This window comes from Microcaecilia unicolor, chromosome 5, assembly GCF_901765095.1.
Source record: "Microcaecilia unicolor chromosome 5, aMicUni1.1, whole genome shotgun sequence".
Lineage (NCBI taxonomy): Eukaryota > Metazoa > Chordata > Amphibia > Gymnophiona > Siphonopidae > Microcaecilia > Microcaecilia unicolor.
In genome coordinates this window covers 137,524,324-137,547,831 of record NC_044035.1, presented here as the reverse complement: position 1 = coordinate 137,547,831, position 23,508 = coordinate 137,524,324, and the positions used below count along the sequence as shown (strand labels likewise).

The 23,508-nt window shown below is 48.9% G+C and overlaps 1 protein-coding gene across 1 annotated transcript in view; it reads right to left on the bottom strand.

Moving 5' to 3' along the window:
• WAPL (WAPL cohesin release factor) overlaps positions 1-23,508 on the bottom strand; it is a 428,526-nt gene that overhangs the window by 208,556 nt on the left and 196,462 nt on the right. The window contains exon 7 of the mRNA XM_030204989.1: positions 16,850-16,961. Within this exon, the coding sequence (XP_030060849.1) occupies positions 16,850-16,961 (112 nt within the window). The remainder of the gene's footprint in view (positions 1-16,849; positions 16,962-23,508) is intronic.

Below are 23,508 nucleotides of genomic sequence, written 5' to 3'. Positions count from 1 at the left end.
CTTCTCTCTCTCTTCCCTCCCCTCCATCCATGTCCAGCATTTCTTCTCTCTCCCTTCCCTCCATCCATGTCCAGCATTTCTTCTCTCTCCCTTCCCTCTCCTCCATCCATGTCCAGCATTTCTTCCCTCTCCTCCATCCATGTCCAGCAGCAACCCTCCTCTTCCCTGCCCTTCATGCACCCATGTCCAGCAGCAACCCTCCTCTACCCTGCCCTCCATGCACCCATGTCCAGCGACCCTCCTCTCTCCCCTCCATCCACCAATGTCCAGCGACCCTCCTCTCCCGCCCTGCCCTCCATCCACCCATGTCCAGCAGCAACCCTCCTCTCCCCTGCCCTCCATGCACCCATGTCCAGCGACCCTCCTCTCCCCTCCATCCACCAATGTCCAGCGACTCTCCTCTCCCGCCCTGCCCTCCATCCACCCATGTCCAGCGACCCTCCTCTCCCGCCCTGCCCTCCATCCACCCATGTCCAGCAACCCTCCTCTCCTCCTGCCATCCACCCATGTCCAACAACCTTCCTCTCCCCCTGGCCCTCCATCCACCCATGTCCAGCGACCCTCCTCTCCCCTGCCCTCCATCCACCCATGTCCAGCAACCCTCTTCTCCCCCTGCCATCCACCCATGTCCAGCAACCCTCCTCTCCCCCCTGCCCTCCATCCACCCATGTCCAGTGACCCTCCTCTCCCCCTGCCCTGCATCCACCCATGTCCAGCAACCCTCCCTTCCCTCCATCCACCCATGTCCAGCAACCCTCCTCTCCCCTGCAAACCCGTGGGCTTGTCCAACCTACGGCCCGTGGGCCAGAAATCAGGCCCACCAAGAGCTTTTTCTGGCCCTCGAAGCTTGGCAATTCATATGGTGTTTACAGCAGGATACCTGCTTCCTCACCATTACTTGCTCTCTAAGTTTGAGCCATGTGATATCGAAAATTTGGATCAGTCTTATAGTTTCAAGTCTTCCGAGACTTCAAACTGTAAGACAAACCCGAACTTCTGGTACCAAGAGGCTCAAGCTTGCAGAGAGCTGTGTCATGGTGGGGAAGCAGAAATCCCGCTGCTGCTTCTGCATTTGAAGCCAGGTGAGGGTAAAGAGACCGGGTGAAGGACAGAGAGACTAGATGAAGGCTGGGGAGGACAATGCACCTTTGTATTTTACCACTATTTCACAAAACACGTGGCAAAATATGACTGTACGTGTTTTGGTCCTCCAAATGTTACAAAATATAAAATGTGGCCCCTGATACAAAAGATTGGACAAGACTGCTCTAAAGTCTCTCCCCAAATAAACAGAAAGGAACTCCAACTGGTACAACGTTTAAATGTATGAACAGTATGGCAAAGGAAAGTAGTATCTGTTGAAATGAGGAGACAGGGATCAAAATGTGTATAAAACGTGTTCTTTTTCCCCAATTTTACCACAACTAAGACTCCAATTTTCTCTAGAACCGTTACCAGCATGATTTATTAAAGTACTTGAAGTGTTTCCTTGTGCTCAAGCAATTACAGTGATGGAAACAGGTACAACAGAGCTACATACAAGAAAATGAGTCATCTAATGGGCCCATGTATAAAACAGAAGGATTAGTTAACATTCAGAACCATGATGAAAACTATACAATTGGTATGAATTATAGACACATATAATTCTGATTTTTAAATCTGGCAGAGCAGTCTTAGAACACGTGGCTCTAGAATGAAGGTTGTTTTTATAAATATCGGATACCATTGAGAAATGGTGAGATAAATATATCAGTTTTATCCACAGAAATCAATATAAAACCCACCCAAGAATACATTTTTAACAAGTTATTTACTTACAAACACTAGATCACATTAGACTGAAGTGCAAGTTGCCTACCGTAATGTTTTCTAGATCGAGATGCTTGTTGTGAACTGTTTCACACAATTTCCGTATTTTTTTCTTTAATTTTGTTTATATCTTTTTCATTCAGTTGTTTGGCATGGGGATCTTGTTCCATTTCTAAAAGTCGGATCATCAGATCTAGGCTAGCTCGGTCTAAATCCATATTCAAGCGATCTCTGCTTAGAATGTACATTAAAGCTGCAGTACAAAGAGCTAGGTTCTTAAACAAGAGAAACAAAACAATTACAAAAATCAATTACAGAAATCTGAGCAAATATTTAACAAAGCATGAGGGCTAGATTTGCTAGAAGGCACCACCGCCTTATTTCATGTGAACCTACGTTAAAGTGAATGATACATACCTGTAGCAGGTGTTGTCCGAGGGCAGCAGGCTGATTGTTCTCACGACTGGGTTGACGTCCACGGCAGCCCCCACCAACCGGAACAAAACTTCACGGGCGGTCCCGCACGCAGGGCACGCCCACCGCGCATGCGCGGCCGTCTTCCCGCCCGTGCGTGACCGTTCCCGCTCAGTTGAATGACAAGCAAAAATGATCAAACTCAACTCCAAAGGGGAGGAGGGAGGGTAGGTGAGAACAATCAGCCTGCTGTCCTCGGAGAACACCTGCTACAGGTATGTATCATTCACTTTCTCCGAGGACAAGCAGGCTGCTTGTTCTCACGACTGGGGAATCCCTAGCTCTCAGGCTCACTCAAAACAAGAACCCAGGTCAATTGAACCTCGCAACGGCGAGGGAATAACAGAAATTGACCTACGAAGAACAACTAACTGAGAGTGCAGCCTGACCAGAATAAATTCGGGTCCTGGAGGGTGGAGTTGGATTTACACCCCAAACAGATTCTGCAGCACCGACTGCCCGAACCGACTGTCGCATCGGGTATCCTGCTGGAGGCAGTAATGTGATGTGAATGTGTGGACAGATGACCACGTCGCAGCCTTGCAAATCTCTTCAATAGTGGCTGACTTCAAGTGAGCCACCGACGCTGCCATGGCTCTGACACTATGAGCCGTGACATGGCCCTCTAGAGTCAGCCCAGCCTGGGCATAAGTAAAGGAAATGCAATCTGCTAGCCAATTGGAGATGGTGCGTTTCCCGACAGCGACCCCTATCCTGTTAGGGTCGAAAGAAACAAACAATTGGGCGGACTGTCTGTGGGGCTGTGTCCGCTCCAAGTAGAAGGCCAATGCTCTCTTGCAGTCCAATGTGTGCAACTGACGTTCAGCAGGGCGGGTATGCGGTCTGGGAAAGAATGTTGGCAAGACAATTGACTGGTTAAGATGGAACTCCGACACCACCTTCGGCAGGAACTTAGGGTGAGTGCGGAGCACTACTCTGTTGTGATGAAATTTGGTATACGGAGCATGAGCTACCAGGGCTTGAAGCTCACTGACTCTACGAGCTGAAGTAACTGCCACCAAGAAAATGATCTTCCAGGTCAAGTACTTCAGATGGCAGGAATTCAGTGGCTCAAAAGGAGGTTTCATCAGCTGGGTGAGGACGACGTTGAGATCCCATGACACTGCAGGAGGCTTGATAGGGGGCTTTTACAAAAGCAAGCCTCTCATGAACCGAACGACTAAAGGCTCTCCAGAGATGGCTTTACCTTCCACACGATAATGGTAAGTACTAATCGCACTAAGGTGATTCCTTACTGAGTTGGTCTTGAGGCCAGACTCTGATAAGTGCAGAAGGTATTCAAGCAGGTTCTGTGCAGGGCAAGAACGAGGTTCTAGGGCCTTGCTCTCACACCAAACAACAAACCTCCTCCACTTGAAAAAGTAACTCTTTTTAGTGGAATCCTTCCTAGAGGCAAGCAAGACACGGGAGACACCCTCAGACAGACCCAATGCAGTGAAGTCTACGCACTCAACATCCAGGCCGTGAGAGCCAGAGACTGAAGGTTGGGGTGCAGCAACGGTCCGTCGTTCTGCGAAATGAGAGTCAGAAAACACTCCAATCTCCACGGTTCTTCGGAGGACAACTCCAGAAGAAGAGGGAATCAGATCTGATGGGGCCAAAAGGGCGCGATCAGAATCATGGTGCCGCGGTCTTGCTTGAGATTCAGTAAGGTCTTCCCCACCAAAGGTATGGGAGGATAAGCATACAGGAGGCTGGTCCCCCAATGAAGGAGAAAGGCATCCGACGCTAGCCTGCCGTGTGTCTGAAGTCTGGAACAGAACAGAGGCAGCTTGTGGTTGGTCCGAGAGGCGAAAAGGTCCACCGAGGGGGTGCCCCACTCTCGGAAGATCTTGCGTACCACTCTGGAATGGAGCGACCACTCGTGCGGTTGCATGACTCTGCTCAGTCTGTCGGCCAGACTGTTGTTTACGCCTGCCAGGTATGTGGCTTGGAGGAGCATGCCGAACTGGCAAGCCCAACGCCACATCCCGACGGCTTCCTGACACAGGGGGCGAGATCCGGTGCCCCCCTGCTTGTTGATGTAATACATTGCAACCTGATTGTCTGTCCGAATTTGGATAATTTGACAGGACAGCCGATCTCTGAAAGCCTTCAGTGTGTTCCAGATCGCTCGGAGCTCCAGGAGGTTGATCTGAAGATTCTTTTCCTGGAGGGACCACAGTCCCTGGGTGTGAAGCCCATCGACATGAGCTCCCCACCCCAGGCGAGATGCATCCGTCGTCAGCACCTTCGTGGGCTGTGGAATTTGGAATGGACGTCCCAGGGTCAAATTGGTCCGAATGGTCCACCAGTGCAGTGAAGTGCGGCAACTGGTGGAGAGGCGGATGACATCTTCTAGATTCCCGGAGGCTTGAAACCACTGGGAAGCTAGGGTCCACTGAGCAGATCTCATGTGAAGACGAGCCATGGGAGTCGCATGAACTGTGGAGGCCATATGACCCAGAAGTCTCAACATCTGCCGAGCTGTGATCTGCTGAGATGCTCTGGTCTGGGAAGCCAGGGACAGGAGGTTGTTGGCCCTCGCTTCGGGAAGGAAGGCCTGAGCCGTCTGGGTATTCAGCAGAGCTCCTATGAATTCCAGAGACTGGGCTGGCTGGAGATGGGACTTTGGGTAATTTATCACAAACCCCAGCAGCTCCAGGAGTTGAACAGTGCACTGCATGGACCGGAGAGCTCCTGCCTCCGAGGTGTTCTTGACCAGCCAATCGTCGAGATATGGGAACATGTGCACCCCCAGCTTGCATAGATACGCCGCTACCACCACGAGGCACTTTGTAAACACCCGTGGGGCAGAGGCGAGCCCAAAGGGCAGCACACAATACTGAAAGTGCCGTGTGCCCAGGCGGAATCTGAGATACTGACTGTGAGCTGGCAGTATCGGGATGTGAGTGTATGCGTCCTTTAAATCCAGGGAACATAGTCAATCGTTTTTCTGAATCATTGGCAGAAGGGTGCCCAAGGAAAGCATCCTGAACTTTTCTTTGACCAGATATTTGTTCAGGCCTCTCAGGTCTAGGATGGGACGCATCCCCCCTGTTTTCTTTTCCACAAGGAAGTACCTGGAATAGAATCCCTGCCCTTCCTGCCCGGGTGGTACGGGCTCGACCGCATTGGCGCTGAGAAGGGCGGAGAGTTCCTCTGCAAGTACCTGCTTGTGATGGGAGCTGAAGGATTGAGCTCCAGGAGGACAATTTGGTGGAGGGGAGGCCAAATTCAGGGCGTATCCGCACCGCACTATTTGGAGAACCCACTGGTCGGAGGTTATGAGAGGCCATCTTTGGTGAAAAAATTTTAACCTCCCTCCGACCGGCAGATCGTCCGGTACGGACACTTTGAGGGCGGCTATGTTCCCATGGATCCAGTCAAAAGCCCGTCCCCGGCTTTTGCTGTGGAGGCGCAGGGGGCTGCTTAGGCGCACGCTGTTGACGAGAACGAGCGCGCTGGGACTGTCCCTGTGCCTGACGAGGCCTTTGGGCCGGCTGGGTGTACCTACGCTTGGTAAAGGCATAGGGCGCAGCCTGCCGGGAAAAACGTCCACCTGCTGAGGTGGATGCTGAAGGCGCCCGGTGGGAGAGCTTGTCGAGGGCGGTTTCCCGCTGATGCAGTTGGTCCACCAGCTGCTCGACCTTCTCGCCAAAAATATTATCCCCCCGGCAAGGGACGTCGGCCAGTCTCTGCTGGATGCGGTTGTCCAGGTCAGAGGCACGCAGCCATGAGAGCCTGCGCATCACTATACCTTGGGCTGCAGCATGAGATGCCACGTCACAGGTGTCATATATACCCCTGGACAGGAACTTTCTGCATGCCTTCAGCTGCTTGACCACCTCCTGAAAAGGCCTGGACTGCTCCGGCGGGAGCCTGTCAACCAGGTCCGCAAGTTGTTTCACATTATTCCGCATGTGGATGCTCGTGTAGAGCTGGTAAAACTGGATGCGGGTCACGAGCATGGAAGATTGGTAGGCCTTCCTTCCAAACGAGTCCAGAGTGCGAGACTCCCGCCCCGGGGGCGCCGAGGCGGTATCCCTCGAACTCCGTGCCCTCTTGAGAGCAGAGTCCACGACCGCCGAGTCATGAGGCAATTGGGGCCGCATTAACTCTGGGTCCGAGTGGATTCCGTATTGGGACTCCGCTTTCTTGGGGATGGTGGGATTAGATAGTGGTCTCAACCAGTTCCGAAGCAGTGTCTCTTTGAGGACATTGTGCAACGGTACCATGCAGGACTCTCTAGGTGGTGATGGATAGTCGAGGACCTCGAGCATCTCAGCCCTCGGCTCATCCACAGAGACCACGGGAAAGAGAATGCAAATAGACATATCCCTGACAAAGGAGGCAAAGGAGAGGCTCTCAGGTGGCGAGAGCTTTCTCTCTGGTGAAGGAGTGGGGTCGGAGGGAAGGCCCACAGACTCCTCTGAGGAGAAATATCTGGGGTCCTCCTCCTCCCCCCATGAGGCCTCTTCCTCGGTGTCGGACATGAGCTCCTGCAGCTCAGTCCTCAACCGGGCCCGGCTCGACGTCGAGGCACCGAGGCCTCGGTGGCGTCGTCGAGCGGTGGACTCCCGCGCCGGCGGGGATGAAGCTCCCTCCATCGACGTCGACAGGGACTCCACCTGTGTGGCGGTCAAGACCGGCGCCGCAAGCGGCGTCGAAGGCCTCGGCACCGGGCTAGGGCACGCCGGCGCCACAGTCAACGGCGCCGAGGGCGCAAGCACCCCCGGCGCCGGCACAGTCTGGCGCATCAGCCCTTCCAGAATCCCCGGAAGGATGGCTCGGAGGCACTCGTCCAGGCCTGCTGTCGGGAAAGGCGAGGGGGCCGGTAGAGGCGTCGGTGCCGGAAGCTGTTCGGGTCCAGGAGACTGCACCGAAGTGCTGGCACCCTGACGTGGCGGTACCTCTCCTCTCGACACTGCCGCTTCCTCGGCGTCGACTCATCTCCGGCGCCGGGAGCCAGATGCATCGTGGGCGACCGATGACGGTGTTTCTTCGCCTTTTTTCAGTGCCCGTCATCGGCGCTTGGTGGAATTGAGGAGGAGGAGGTCGATCCCCCTCGGCCTTGAGGGACCGGGTCCGACAGGGTTCAGTCCCGAGGGCCCTGGGTAGAGGGAGTGACCGGGGCCGATTGCCCACGCGGCCTCTCACCCCTGCCTTCACCGGGGGACCGGCAGGCCGACAGGACCTGTGCTCCTGGGGTCGATGCCATCGGTGCCGATTTCGTGGACATCGATACCGGTACCGAAGAACCGGCCGTCGATACCGATGCCGTCGAAGTCGACGTCGAGGGGCCGGCGCAAGTTCCAAAAAGGCGGTCCCGAAGAACTTGCCTCGCTACCTGTGTCCGTTTCCGGAGACCGAGACACAAAGTACACGTCTTGGTATTGTGCTCCGGCCCGAGGCACCAAGCGTGAGTGTCGGTCTGCGAGATATGCTGGCCGCACCGCCCACACTTTTTAAATCCACTCGGGTCCTTCGAGGACATCGACGGAAAAATCGCGTCGGCGAAGTCAGTGTCGTCGATGGTGGCTGTAAAATTCACACCTCGAAAATAAATCGACCGCACGGCCACAAGGCCGCAACGCGACGCCCCCGCTAAGAGACGAGGGAAAAACAAAGTTCAGCTTTTTTTTTTTTTTTTTTTTTAACTAAATAGAAAAAAACGGAGAACCACGAGAAAAAGAGAAAAATTCGCGGCGAAAGCATGATCCGGTTTCCGGGGATGACAGAGAGAGAGACGAACACGGCTCTCTCCAGCGCGGAAAAGAAAAGACTGAGCGGGAACGGTCACGTACGGGCGGGAAGACGGCCGCGCATGCGCGGTGGCCGTGCCCTGCGTGCGAGACCGCCCGCGAAGTTTTGTTCCGGTTGGTGGGGGCTGCCGTGGACATCAACCCAGTCGTGAGAACAAGCAGCCTGCTTGTCCTCGGAGAATGCATATTATTTACCGCAGGTCTCATCTTAAGCGATGAAGAGTATTGACTAACAAGGTGGTAGAGCATGTCAGTAAACTTAGCCCTTATTTTTTTAGCTTGCATTTCATTTTTCACTTTTATTGATGTATAATAATACTAAACAAATATTAAAATACACAAAGTACCAACAAGGCAAAACCGTATATGTTTATGATCTGCACTGACATAGGAAAGAAATGGTCACAAATATACTTTAAAATATCTATAAAGTTATTTTGTTTGAAACATTTAAAACCATTTGGGTAAGTAACCATATTTATTGAGACCTTATATTAGATAGAAAGTTTAACAGAAAGTACACTGCACAAGCTGATTATCTTGCTCTTCTCACTGTTTATCTTGCGTTTCTTGCTGAGCTGTGGCTTTTCAAGACAAGTATAAAATATGAATCTGAAACAGTGTTTCTTCTTTCTGAAAATCCAGTCTCCAATTCTGACTTTTTCTATTCTATCAACCGTATTATGACTTTGTCAAAGGCCAGTAAACTAATAACAGAGAGTTCCAAGAAAAATTAACAATTCTAACACCACAGCTGCTGGGGCTCCTTTCTGTTTATTTAGAAAGATACTGCAAAACACAGCTGTACCAGTGTTCAGCACCATAGTTATAAAGGGAAGAGATGCTGGTTGGGGGAGGGGTATAAGGAGAACAGGCATAGACAGCAGCTGATTTACAGAAACAGAGGGAAGGGATTAAACATATTCAAGAGAACATTACAATAATATTTTAATTTCAAAACAAAAAAACTGTATAATTAAACCCAATTCTGCAAGAACTATTATTAAAACTTCATTGGAAGAAATCGGTGTAGAAATACATATTAAGATGTCATCAGTTGTGAGACCCTTTTTTCCCATTTGATAGTACAATTATTTTATTTGGATTTATTTACCGCCTTTTTGAAGGAATTCACTCAAGGCGGTGTACAGCAAGAATAAATCAAACATGAGCAATAGACAATTACAGCAGTAAAAATATTCAAACAATAATACAAAGTATGGCACAGTATATGCCTAGTATATGTTTTATCTTTAAGCCTCAGGATATTTTATAGGAATGCACACTGAAAGCAACAGATAGCACCAGGAAGTAGTACTCAAAAATAGGAGTTTCAAAGTTTATATGCCCAACATGGCCCCGTTTCACTAAATAAGGCTGCATCAGAGGTCAACAGACCTTTAAAAGGCACAAGAACATTGCGACAAGTCTTCCAACAGTGTGAAAAAAGATTAAACCAACTATTTTATGAATGCCTCCCTCACCCAATGGGAGCAGAAAACCGCTTCCACTGAAAATTAGTGAAAAGCTTCTCCATGATTATGTTAAGTGTTGCATTTGTGTTGTTTATAATACTTCACTGTGTATATTCACATTTGGGTTTAGAAATTATCAATTTGGACACTGCACTGTTTAGTTTTTGCACATAACTTAGGGCAGGGATTTTCAATCCAGTCCTTAAGACGCATCTAGTCAGTCTGGTTTTCAAGATATCCTCAATTAATTTGCATAAGATAGATTTTCATATAATGAATGCAGTGTATGTAAATATAGCTCATGCATATTCATTGTGTGTATCCTGAAAATCAGACTGGCTAGGTGTGCCCCGAAGATTGGGCTGAGAACCTCTGATTTAAGGGATTGTTGGATAAGTAATATCCCCAGTATGTGAGAGCTGGGCACTAACCAATGATCTTTACACAAACTTAATTAAGTTCAGTAGCTGGTAATTATGTGTGAAGTAGTCCTGCTAGCTTTCGATTTTTATCATATTTTTGCTTCCAGGTTGGACTAATTTTTGACTGTTATTAGCCTTGCCAGAATTATAGACAAAGGTAAAATTATGTATCATACCTGATAATTTTCTTTCCATTAATCATAGCTGATCAATCCATAGACTGGTGGGTTGTGTCCATCTACCAGCAGGTGGAGATACAGAGCAATCCTTTTGCCTCCCTATATGTGGTCATGTGCTGCCGGAAACTCCTCAGTATGTCGATATCCAAGCACCATCCGCAGGACTCAGCACTTAGAGAATTACACCCACAAAGGGACACTCTGCCCAGCTCACCACCGCCGAAACGGGGGAGGGGAATTAACCCAGCTCATCCCCACACAAGTAGGGGAGGGGAATCCGTCCAGCTCATCCCCGCGGAGCGGGGGAGGGACACCACCCCGCCGATGCGGGGGGATCTGGCTTATCCTGCAACCGCAACCGCGGGAGGACCTGACTGACCCTAACACCGCCGAAGCGGGAGGGAGCGCCGGCAGAATTTATGTCTCAATTGAGCCTCGTAAAACGGAGGGGAGAGGAATGCAGCAGCTCACTGTAACACAAACTCGTCTCAACTCTTGAAGAATCCAATTGAAAAAACTTGAACACGAAGTCCTCCTGAACAGGAACTGAAGACTAAATTTGAACCTGAAATGCAACCAGAATATAAACAGTACAGATATCTGGGAGGGGCTATGGATTGATCAGCTATGATTAATGGAAAGAAAATTATCAGGTATGATACATAATTTTACCTTCCATATCATCATGCTGATCAATCCATAGACTGGTGGGATGTACCGAAGCAGTACTCACCCAGGGCGGGACATTGAAATCCCTGACCGCAACACTGAAGCTCCAAACCGGGCCTCCGCCCGAGCAGCCACAGTCAAGCGGTAATGCCTGGAGAAGGTATGGGCCGAAGCCCAAGTTGCCGCCTTGCAAATCTCTTCCAAGGAGACGGACCCGGCCTCTGCCATCGAGGCCGCCTGAGCTCTAGTGGAGTGAGCCTTCAGCTGGATAGGCGGCACCTTCCCCGCGGCCACATAAGCCGCTGCAATGGCTTCCTTGACCCATCTTGCCACTGTAGGCTTAGCAGCCTGCAGACCCTTACAAGGACCTGCAAACAGGACAAACAGATGATCCAACTTCCGGAAATCATTGGTCACTTCCAAGTATCTGATGATGACTCGTCTCACATCCAGATATTTGAGAGCAGAGTATTCCTCTGGGTAGTCCTCCCTACGAAAGGAAGGGAGACAGAGCTGCTGATTCACATGGAAGCGAGAAACAATCTTGGGCAGGAAGGAAGGCACTGTGCGAATAGTCACTCCTGCCTCAGTGAACTGCAGAAAAGGCTCTCGACATGAGAGTGCCTGGAGCTCGGAAACTCTTCTGGCTGAAGTGATCGCCACCAAAAAGACTGCTTTCAACGTCAGGTCTTTTAGAGATGCCCTCGACAAGGGTTCAAAAGGCGGCTTCTGCAAGGCTCTTAGCACCAGGTTGAGATTCCACGCAGGCACCACTGAGTGCAGAGGAGGGCGCAGGTGATTAACTCCCTTGAGAAAACGCACCACATCTGGCTGCGAAGCCAGGGAAGCACCCTTCAGGCAGCCCCTGAAGCAAGCCAGAGCCGCTACCTGGACTTTAAGGGAACTGAGCGACAGGCCTTTCTCCAGACCTTCTTGCAGGAACGCCAACACTGAAGAAATTGGAGCAGTGAAGGGAGAAAGTGAGCCTGCTTCACACCACGCTGCAAAGGTACGCCAAACCCTGGCGTAAGCAGTAGAAGTAGAGCGCTTCCTCGCCCTCAGCATAGTGGCGATGACCTTGTCTGAGAAGCCCTTCTTCCTCAGACGTTGCCGCTCAATAGCCAGGCCGTAAGACCAAAGGGGGAGGGATCCTCCATCACCACGGGACCCTGATGCAACAGGCCCTGCTCCACTGGCAGTCGCAGAGGGTCGTCCACTGAGAGCCTGATCAAGTCCGCATACCAGGGACGTCTGGGCCAGTCCGGACCCACCAGGATTATCCGGCCTGGATGCTTTGCCACCCGGTCTAGCACCCTGCCCAACATGGGCCAGGGCGGGAACACATAGACAAGCTCCTGTGTCGGCCACTGTTGGAGAAGAGCATCTACTCCCAGGGATCGAGGGTCCGTCCTCTGCTGAAAAAGCGCGGCACTTGGCAAATTGGCCGATGACGCCATCAGATCTAGGCTCGGCTGGCCCCAGCGCTTCGTGATGTCCAAGAACGCCTGAGCCGATAACTGCCACTCTCCGGGATCCAAGGTATGGCGACTGAGAAAGTCCGCCTTGACATTCATGACTCCGGCAATGTAGGCCGCTGACAGCTGCTCCAGGCTCGCTTCCGCCCACTGGCATAGATTCATGGCCTCCTTGGCTAGAGGGACGCTCTTGGTACCTCCCTGGCGGTTGACATAGGCCACAGCCGTGGCATTGTCCGACAGGACCCGTACTGGCTTCAACGCCAGTATCGGGAGGAACTGCAATAGCGCCAACCGAATGGCTCTGAGTTCCAGGAGGTTGATAGACCACTTGGCCTCTGCAGGAGACCAGAGCCCCTGCGCTGTCCTTCCCAAACAGTGGGCTCCCCAGCCCGTCAAAGAGGCGTCCGTCGTGACGACAATCCACTCCGGGGTCACAAGAGGCATCCCTGCAGATAACTTGTCTGTCTTCAGCCACCAGCTCAGCGCCTTGCGCACTGCTGGGTCCAAGGGAAGGCACACAGCATAATCCTCTGACACCAGAGTCCAGCGCTGCAGCAGAGAGTGTTGTAGTGGTCTCATATGAGCCCTGGCCCAGGGCACTACTTCCATCGTGGCCGTCATAGAGCCCAACAGCTGCACATAGTCCCAAGCCCGAAGCGGAGAGGCTACTAGGAACTGGTCCACCTGAGCCTGAAGTTTGACAATCCGATAGTCCGGCAGGAACACTCTGCCCACTTGGGTGTCGAATCGAACTCCCAGATACTCCAGGGACTGAGTCGGGCGCAGCTGGCTTTTCTCCCAGTTGATGATCCACCCCAGGGAGCTCAAAAGAGCAACCACCCGGTCCACAGCTTTGCCGCACTCTGCATAAGAGGGGGCTCGGATCAACCAGTCGTCCAGATAAGGATGGACTTGTACTCCTTCCTTTCGCAGGAAGGCCGCGATGACCACCATTATTTTGGAGAAGGTCCGCGGAGCAGTAGCCAACCCGAACGGGAGGGCTCTGAACTGGAACTGTCGGCCCAGGACTGCAAAACGCAGAAAGCGTTGATGAGGAGGCCAGATGGGAATATGCAAGTACGCTTCCTTGATGTCCAAGGATGCCAGGAACTCCCCTGCCTTCACTGCCGCTATAACAGAGCGGAGAGTCTCCATGCGAAAGTGCCGAACTTTCAAGGCCCGATTGACCCCTTTGAGGTCGAGGATAGGCCGTACAGAACCTCCTTTCTTTGGCACCACAAAGTAAATGGAGTAACGTCCCTTGCCAAGCTGATTTTCTGGCACCGGAACGACTGCACCCAGGCGGATCAGATTGTCCAAGGTCTGCTGCACTGCCACAGCTTTGACCGGAGACTTGCAGGGAGAGAGTACAAACCCGTCTCTTAAGGGTCGGCAGAACTCTAGCTTGTAGCCGTCTCTGATGACTTCCAGCACCCAAGCGTCTGAAGTTACCCTGGTCCACTCGCCCAGAAACGAGGACAGGCGTCCTCCAATCTGCACTGGGCCATGGACCAGGACCCCATCATTGGGCACGAGACCCTGGGGGAGGACCGGAGGGCGCACCTTTCGGGATGGCGGTCTCTGCGAAAGGAATGCTGCTTGGGGGAGAAGTTCCTCTTGAAGGAAGAGGGGGCAGAGGAGCCCGACTTGCCCGGGCGGTACCGACGGGCTTCCTGAAACCGTCCTCTGGAGTTACCGGGGCGAGCACTGGCCCGAGCCCTAACCTCTGGTAACCTCTTGCCCTTAGACGTGCCGAGATCGGTCACAATTTTGTCCAGCTCGACCCCAAAGAGCAGCTTGCCTTTAAAAGGCAACTTAGCCAGGCGGGACTTAGAGGCGTGGTCAGCAGACCAATGCTTCAGCCAAAGCCACCGCCTCGCAGAGACTGTCTGAGCCAAACCTTTAGCTGAGGCTCTCAAGACATCATACAGTAAGTCTGCCACATAAGCCAAGCCCGATTCCAGGGCCGGCCAATCAGCCCTCAAGGAATGATCCGAGGGGGAAGCCCGCTGCACAATCGTCAGGCACGCCCTGGCCACATAGGAGCCGCAAACTGAAGCCTGCAAACTTAAGGCAGCCGCCTCGGACGACCTTAAGGCCGTCTCCAATCTTCTGTCTTGGGCGTCCTTTAGGGCCATGCCACCTTCCACTGGCAACGCCGTTTTCTTAGTCACCGCAGTGATTAAAGAATCCACGGTAGGCCAAAGAAAGGCCTCCCGTTCACTTTCAGGCAAAGGATAGAGGCGGGACATAGCCCTAGCCACTTTGAGGCTCGCTTCCGGGACATCCCATTGAGCCGAAATTAAGGTGCGCATGGCATCATGCACGTGGAAGGTTCTAGGCGGGCGCTTCGTCCCCAGCATAATGGCGGAGCCAACAGGGGCTGAGGGAGAGACGTCCTCTGGAGAGGAAATCTTCAAAATGCTCATGGCCTGCACTAACAGGTTGGGCAAATCCTCTGAGCGAAAGATCCGCGCTGCAGAGGGGTCATCCGCTCCATCCGAGCGGGAATCCATCTCCTCCAAGGAATCCGCAAAGGACCGTTGGGAGAACTCAGATGCGCTGCCCTCATCTACATCAGAGGAGACAGAGTCCTCTAAGGCCTGGGAATCCACCCGAGGGCGTTTACTTCCGGGGGCCTCAACCCCTTTATCTGCCACGGGAGCAGGGGCAGCGTTTTGCATAAGGAATGCCTGATGCAGAAGCAAAATAAACTCGGGGGAGAAACCCCCCAGACTGTGCACTTCAGCAGCCTGGGCCACAGCCCTAGACGCACCCTCAACCGGCGCTCGCAAGAGCGGGGGAGAAACATGCTGCGCATCCAAGATGGCGTCCGGCGCGACACTCCGCGAAGGAGCCGCACGGGAAGAACGGCGCTTAACTTTAGCCGCTTTTTTGCCGTCGCCCAAATCAAGGGCGGCTATGGCATTAACGTCTCCCAGGTCAAGGGCGGCCCAAGAAGAAGCCGTCCGAGCAGAGTGGCCGGCCAAGATGGCGGAGGCGAGCAGCGGGGGATGGGCGTTTATGGCGGGGAAAACCGCCACACCGGAGGAAGAACCGGGACACTGACCGGCCTCCAAACTGACACCCAACAAGGGTGAATCAGACTTTAAGACCCCTGCATCCCCGCTAGAAGCGCACACGCGGTCCGGGGAGCGATTCTTCGCGCCCTCACCCTCCGGCACCATAGGCCACGTGGAGATCGATCTGGGAACCCCCTGCCCGCTATAAAAAGGTAAAAATTACCTGCTTCTCGCTCCGAGCTGTAACGAACTGGTGTCCCAGTGAGTAGCTGCAATAAACGTTTAAATAAACGTTGAAATAAACGCCCTTAAGGACGTCCAATTTTTTTTTTTTTTTAACGGAGCCAGCGGGAGGGGGGAGAAAAGGAGGGACCTGGCGCCACCAGGTTTGCACTTGCTCAACCCCAGGTACTCAACAAAACCTAAAAATTAGGCTTGGAGACCTAGCCAGAGCTGCTGCTGTGTGTGACCACCACCTGCTGAGATAGAGAACATACTGAGGAGTTTCCAGCAGCACATGACCACATATAGGGAGGCAAAAGGATTGCTCTCTATCTCCACCTGCTGGTAGATGGACACAACCCACCAGTCTATGGATTGATCAACATGATGATATGGAATCAAATATGTGTTCCCTCCTCCCCTAATTCAACAAGCTAATAAAGCCAAAAAAGGGGAGGGGGGGAGACAAAACAGCTATAAAAATAGAAAAGAAGATTTAAAAAAAAAAAAACAGAAAAGTTTTTCCCCTGGCTGTGGCCTTAAAATTTTTCCAGCTCAGCCATAAGGTTTGGGGGGGGGGGGAGGAGGAAGAACTGAGAACAAGAAAAGCAAGAGCTGTGAATCCATGTTCCTGGGTACAACATACACATACTCCAGCTCATTGCAACTCTGAAAGCAATTCTTCCATAAGCAAATTGTGTGCTTCAGTTTGTGCCACTAAAATTGGATAATTAAACTGTTTAAAATAACTAAACTGTGCTAGCTATCAATCACACAGAGACTTCATGTCATTCCTAGCACTTTGTTTACACAAAGGTCTCTCAGAGTAAACATATACCTTGACTTCTATGCATCATTTAAGTCACATGGAGGTAATTATATATACTGCAGGTTTCTGAAATTCTGTAATTATAAGTGTACTCAAGTTTTGTCTGAATCAAAGGCAAGACTTATGATTTCAGATGCCTATAAATTGCAAGTGTTTATTTTCCTACTAATTAGGGGCACTCTGAGGTTCTTAAAAATGAGCGGTTTTTAAAATGCAGGTGGGTATCCTTTTCAGGTAATTCCTAAACAGATCTTTTGAAGTGTTAGGGTTGCACCAGGGTACCAACCAATGCTCATATCTCTCACTTCTCCCACAGTAAGGCTTCTCTATACCAGCAGAACTCACATTCCTACCCATTATTGCCCTTTTAAGTATCTATAATTTGGCTGGCAATTCACAAACTTAAAATAGCTGTTCAATTTATTTCAAAGACAACATAGAAGAAAACTTGATTAATACATGCTAAACATTTTTACGCTTAAATACAAGAATCTTATATACCTGGTGGTGCTGTGCATCATCCAGTGTTTTGAAGACCATGGCTACCATTCCATGTGCTCTCAGATGCATTCGGAAGCTAGGCATGGCACACTTAGTCGCCAGGCTTATTACACTGTTAAAAAAACAAATATACATTAGCATTTAGAAAAACAAAAATACATTAGCATATTGAATGTTTAGGTTCAACTGAATTGAGGTACTGGACAGGAAACTCAAAAAGGCCACTTACAGGGGTGGGGGTGGGGGATATAGTGCACAACTGAGAAACTAAGTGCGGGGTAGGCAAAAGATGTATTATGATTTGCTAACAAAGAATTTCATTCAGTGGGCTAAATTGGCACCCCTCCCAGAAGACAGAAAAATTGTTTGTTTTACCCTGTGGTAACCATCATTATAATCCCTTGGATTATATTAAAATGAATGGCAGAACAGTAGTGAGAATATTCATCCTGAAATTTTCTTTGCAAAGAAAGAGGTTGAGGTGTCTGAGGTCCAGAATAACGCATAAGACTTCTGTCTTTTTAGTAATCAGGAAGTACCTTGAGTGGATTTCTTAGTTTCTTTCCTGTGGTAGGACTGGCTCTAGTGCACTGGACTGGAAGAGGAGACTTTTTCTCAAAGCAGGCCAGTGTGTAGAGTAGAGCACAGCAACTCAGGATGGATGTCTTCACAAACTAGAAGAAAGCAATTAAGCCAGATGCCTGGTAGCAATTGGCCACAGCATAAGTATGAAAGATGTCATACAATGCCCATTTAGTTCTATAATTTTGTATGTGCATAGCACACAAAATGGCATATGCAGATTATATAATACTGCCAGTTACACAAGTAACTTAATTGTAAAATTAGGTTATAATTTAATTAGCACTAATTTGCTGTTACATGCATATCTGAATTTAGTTGCTATTCTGTAACCTTAGTGGTAATTCCTTTAGTGCGCAACTGCTGGGAGGAAGGCGTGTGGATGGGGGAGGGACACGCACGGGTCAGAGGCATGCCTAGCACTTATGCACTAAGGTTATAGAATACCGTCACTTATGCGCCTAAGTGACTGCAGTTAGATGCGAGCATTTACACCAGCCACTGGACTAGCATTAAGTGCTCGCACCTAAAGTTAGGTACACAACTGTGGATTTATGTTGGTGTTCTATAATGGCAATTACACATGTAAGTGCCTCTATAGAATTTGCACTTTGTGCACACATTTTAAGTGACTAACTTTAGATGATCTTTGGAGAATTACCCCATATAAAAGATGTGCCCACATCGGATCCAAGATGGCATCATAGTGAGCTGCTGCACCAGACGCCCTCAGAAGTGCTCCGATTCACTGCTTAGGAGGATTCTGAAACCCTCATACGATGGGAAAAAGAAGAGGGAAAGTAAGGGAAACTCCCTCAACCACAGCTGGAACTCACCCTCCGCAGCAAGCGATGCTGGAGCGCTATGGAGTGACGATGGGACTTAGTCTTCCCTCGCTACCAGTGCCGATACATCAGTAATGGCCAACAGTGTAGACGGGGTCTCCTTGAGTCCCGTCGAACGTGCGGCTCCCCCACAGCCAGGAGGCGGCATGGATTCAGAGACTGTAATTCGGCTTCCAGAAGAGGAGCAGAATCTACAGGGAGGGAGTCCGCCAGTACCTGAGATGGTGGAAGAAGCTCTGGTAGGCTCACAAACTTTGAAATTTCCATCAAAAATATTGTTTGATTTGAAACAGATCCTCAACACCCCCACTCCTGCTTTTACATCGGGGTTAATCAATAAACCTTCCATAGTGACAATGGAGACACTCTGGGACTTGACTTTTAACTTGCATTCCTCTTTACAAACTTTGATTACACAGCATTCTGTGGAGATTAAGGTCTTATCAGAGGCAGTGCTATGTCAGGAGCAAATAAGTACACGGCAGATTTCTGAGGTGAAACAAATTGGAGAAAATTTACATAAACTTGAAACTTTGAGTCAAATTTCAATTAAAGAAATGAATTTTACCTTACGAAGATTAGAATATTTACAGAATCAATCCAGGAGACTTAATTTGCAACTTACTAATTTTCCTAGGTCTCCACTGATAACACCTGTGGAGATGGTTAAAAAATATTTAGTTGAGGTTTTGGGGTGTAATAAAGATCTTGATACAATTTCTCAAGCACATATGGGAGAAGATATGAACTTAACATCCTTCACTGAATCCTCACTGGAAGTAATTACCCAAAGAACCACAGCATTGGTATCCTTTGCCCTAGAAATGGATCGTAATACGGTTTTGAGACTATTCTTTAAACATTTAGATTCACTGTTTTTAGGATCTAAGACAAGAATGTATCCAGATCTCACCAGAGAAACAGAAGAGACGCAAAGCTTTTTTAGCAATGCGTCAAAGGACTTTGGCCATTGGGGCCAATTTTGTGCTTAAGTTTCCATGTATATGTCAAATATTATTTCAATCAAAAAAATTTCAATTCTTTGAACCTAAACAGTTAGAAACTTTCCTGGTTTCTAAAGAAGAGAATGTAAATGTGATAGTCAAGTAGCTTGGAGGAAGACAATAGGTCAGCAGCAATCCTAATTTTGATTTTAATATGTAATTAGAAAATTTCCTTTCTTGGATCTATATTTCTTTAAAGTATAGGTCGAAAGTAATGAGAGTAATTTCAACTAATGTTAATACAGATTATGCTTTGAAGATTATTACAAATTGCAAATAGTATATTGTTTGTGCTGTATAATAATGGAAAATAATAAAGAAATTAAACTGAAAAAAAAAGATGTGCCCTACACTCAACAGCCTCAAGAGACTGGTTGAAAATACTTAAAAGTTTTGAAAATTGGTATACATATATTGCACTATGGGCAAAAAGCATGGTCTCCTGTTATAAAAGTCCAAAATGTCCAAATACTTTTTGGTATGACCGATGAGGTGAGAGTGTAAATCTTAGAGCTATAAACTGTTGAGCTCTAAGTGGCACCGCTAAGGTCTTTACCATTATACTTACTAAGTTTGGAAAAAGAAAAATTTGTTTTGAACTAAAACTTTATATATATTATTGTCGAAAAACCTAGGCACCAGGTTTGATTTTTTAGTCACCATGGTGACATGGTGCTTGGGTTTGTCAAGCCCTGCTTTGGAAGACCAAACATCCTCCTTTGGTTCTGCTTCTTGTAGCAGAAAAGTACTTCCTTTGCCATATGGTGAACAAGATTTGGGTAAGAGGTGTCTTTCTAAAGGAGATTTGTTCCTCACTGGAAGTCGGCACAGATCAAAGGTATTCCTTCAAATATTCTTCACTGTCTATGGAAGGAAGGATAAAATCCAGACCACTTTGTGAAAGGTTAGAGCCTGGAGACAAAGGTGGCCAATAGTGTACAACTTCAGGTACCAATTCTGAACCAGACAATAGAGTGATAATGGTGCCTCAAAGAACAAATGTCTCTTTGTGCTAAATTTCACCAGGCAACTAAGATGGCATTGCACTGAGTTAAGGTGAACTTTATTCTTACCTGATAATTTCCTTTCCTTGAAGAGCCCTGGCTAGACTAGTCCAGATAGGCGCACTGTCCCTATACCAGCAGATAGGAGGCAGAGACAACTGACAATTCAGTGATGCCATCACCGGTATAAGTGATGGTGCAGCCCTGGAACTTGTCAATATAATATTGACAAAAAAAAAAAAGAGACCTGTAACACTTGATACAGCGAATAGATGAACTTGATATAAAACACTATAGAATAAAACTATAATAGAATAGAACAGGAGACAAGATCACTAACTTAATGTGCTATTATTATGGTGTATCATTTTAACATCCCCAGTGAGGCAGAATCTATATCTTATTATAGAGACTTACTGCCGACACTCAGAGAGAATCACAAACTCTACAGTATTAAGAAACATTATGGAGTCATAAGGACTGAACCTAGGGCCCACCAGCACTAGGACCAACAGAATTCACCAAAGGTTCTAGAAAGACACATTAAGATGGCACATCCTAAAGGAGTGCACATTGAAGAAGTCCAGCCACAGTTTTCCCAGGTGAGTCCTGGACCAGACTAACAGGATTCAAAGAAAGGAAGTTAGTAGGTAAGAACAATGTAACCTTCTTTATCATCTTGCTTGAGCAGTCCAGAGAAGTGGACTGTACCAAAGCTCAAAGAACCATGGGTAGAAGGAAGACCAGGGACTCACCCAGATGGCCTTATCATAGTGGAGAAACCTCTGCTTCCAGGATCTGCACGGAGTCAGGCAATGATAGAAATGACATCATTCAAAGGCCTAAGCTCCTAGTCTCACATGCTAAGGGCTTGGAAACTCAAGAGGCAGAACAGTTTCCATTTAAGAGGCAATCTACATGCTAAAAATGTGATCAAAACATACCAAGGGTGGAACCAAGACCATTGATACTTAGATCAGACCCACGCACAGTGCCAAAGGAGAAAGAAAATGAATCACATCGGACTCTGGTCTGAATAAACTGGACCCAGCAACTATCTGAAGGACCTCCATGATGACGCTGTGCAGTCTTGCTGACTATGGGGAGGACCTGCTAGAGCCCTAAATAGCCAGAAATCAGCCTGCTCTGAAAATGGAGAAGGAGTAAGATTGGAAGCAGCTGAAATACATTTGATAGGAGACAACTGTCCCCACCCCACCACGCTAGCAAGCACCAGACCCATCCAACCTCAATCCACCCCAAGAGAACTCTAAAAGGTGAGAAGCTAGGGTGACTGGTATGCTCAAGCCAGACCTAGGTCAATCAAATCCTGGCCTGGGGTAAAGGGTTGTTCAAAGAATATAACTATGAACTTGAGCCAATATTTACCCAGTTGCGGGCACATACTGGTCATCTTCCCATCAACATGTGCTCAATATACCAGTCCCATAAAACTGCATATAGGGCAGCCACTACACGAACAATGAAGCAGAAGAACCCACATTAGCATCCACAGTTCGGTTCAGAATTTTTCCCTTCAGGCCTAGAATAAAGACATGGAGGTGATCACTCTCACTAAAGCACTCTGAACCAGGAGTTGTGGCTGTTTGGAGACTGAACTTGCAAGACCAATGTCCAAGAGACCAGACAAACCTGCACAGGAAACAAAGAGCCCCAAGGATAACTGCAATGCTGGGAGTACATAGCAGGGCCGGAGCCCAGGCAGATCCCTGTGCAGTGCAAATTCAGAATTCTCTGCTCAGAGCTGACCAGAAATGAAACTGAATTGGGCAAAGAAGAAAATAGGATCCCCGCCCTGTGTGTATCTGGAGAATGCAGCCTCACTGCCAAGGCAGATGCCAAAGTAGATAGAGGCTCCATAAAGCACCATCTCAGGTGCCCACCAGCCAAAATGTTTTGCTATGAACCAGAGCAATACAGATATTGAACAGCTAGTAGTAACTTCAAACATACTTAAGGAGCCTACTGCTTGAAGCCGGCATGCAATAAGGAGGACTGGAGACAGCCTAAAAAATGTTGAACTTTAGCTCCTGAAAAGGAGGACCAAACAAAACCTTTAACTGCTGCTCATCTTTCCCCAAATTAAAGGAGGGAGAGGGGGTATGAAGTATCTAATGCAAGGGGAAACCAGCAACACTAATTATCCACACTTATCACTCACATATTAGAGAAACTTTTTTTTTCTCTCTTTTTCAACCAAAGTGAGCCCCTGCAACCCTACTGTGAGCCACCCACAGATTGTGCTCTGCATGACGAAGACAAAGCAACCGAGCACCAGGTAAGAGAGGAAACAATGGCCTAGGGGAGCTTTCCCCCTAAAATTGAAACTCAGTGAAGATGAAAAGCCTGGCAGTACTCTCTAAGATGCCTGGCTGCCACAGCAGACAAGAATAAAGAAGTGAACGGACCCAGAGACCAGACTATAACTAAGAAGGGACCCCTAAGGGTCACCCCTAACTCCCAACCTGAATACTGTGAAGGGAGAGCCGTCTGAGAGACCCATCTCATGAGTGTATCCTGCCTCCTGAAAGATATCTAGAACTCCTCAACTTATCCCCATGGGGTAATACCTTTCATCGAGACCACTGGAACAGCACTCCTCTGCTAATAAATGTGTGGATTCCCTAGCAGATTGGACAGTTCCTCAATCCTCATGCACAGCTCAACCCTTCCATGGGTTGTGCTGCACTGGCTCCTCTGCCAGTGAACGTGTGAACTTGAACTTGCTGGGAGATGACATCCACTATCAGGGAATACAAGACAAGGGATCACCACCTTAGCTTTCTGAATGAACCAAGGTTCCTGTATAGACAGAATAAGTCTAGAAATTTTATGCCACCCTAGACCTGATAGACAAATCCTTCAGGTACAAGGTTCAACCTGAACAAAGCATTCCCTCTAGGTGAGGGCATCACCTCCGAAGTTCAATCTGCAGTGCATTAGAAACAAAAAGTGCCTGCTCCCAACCTTTCTACTTCCCCTCACTCCTTAAAGAAGAGAAGAGCTAGGCTAGGATGGAGGACAGACTAACAAAAGTGACCAGAAGAGGGTACTCTACCCATTGTTCCCAAGAACCAAGCCTCAGAAGCCCACATGAACAGCAGGTCCTGAGAGAGCACTGGCTGGGCAGAAGGGATGAATCCAATACAAGTGCTTTCACCCATAAACCTCCACACACAAGGGAGGAGAACAGCAGGAACCTC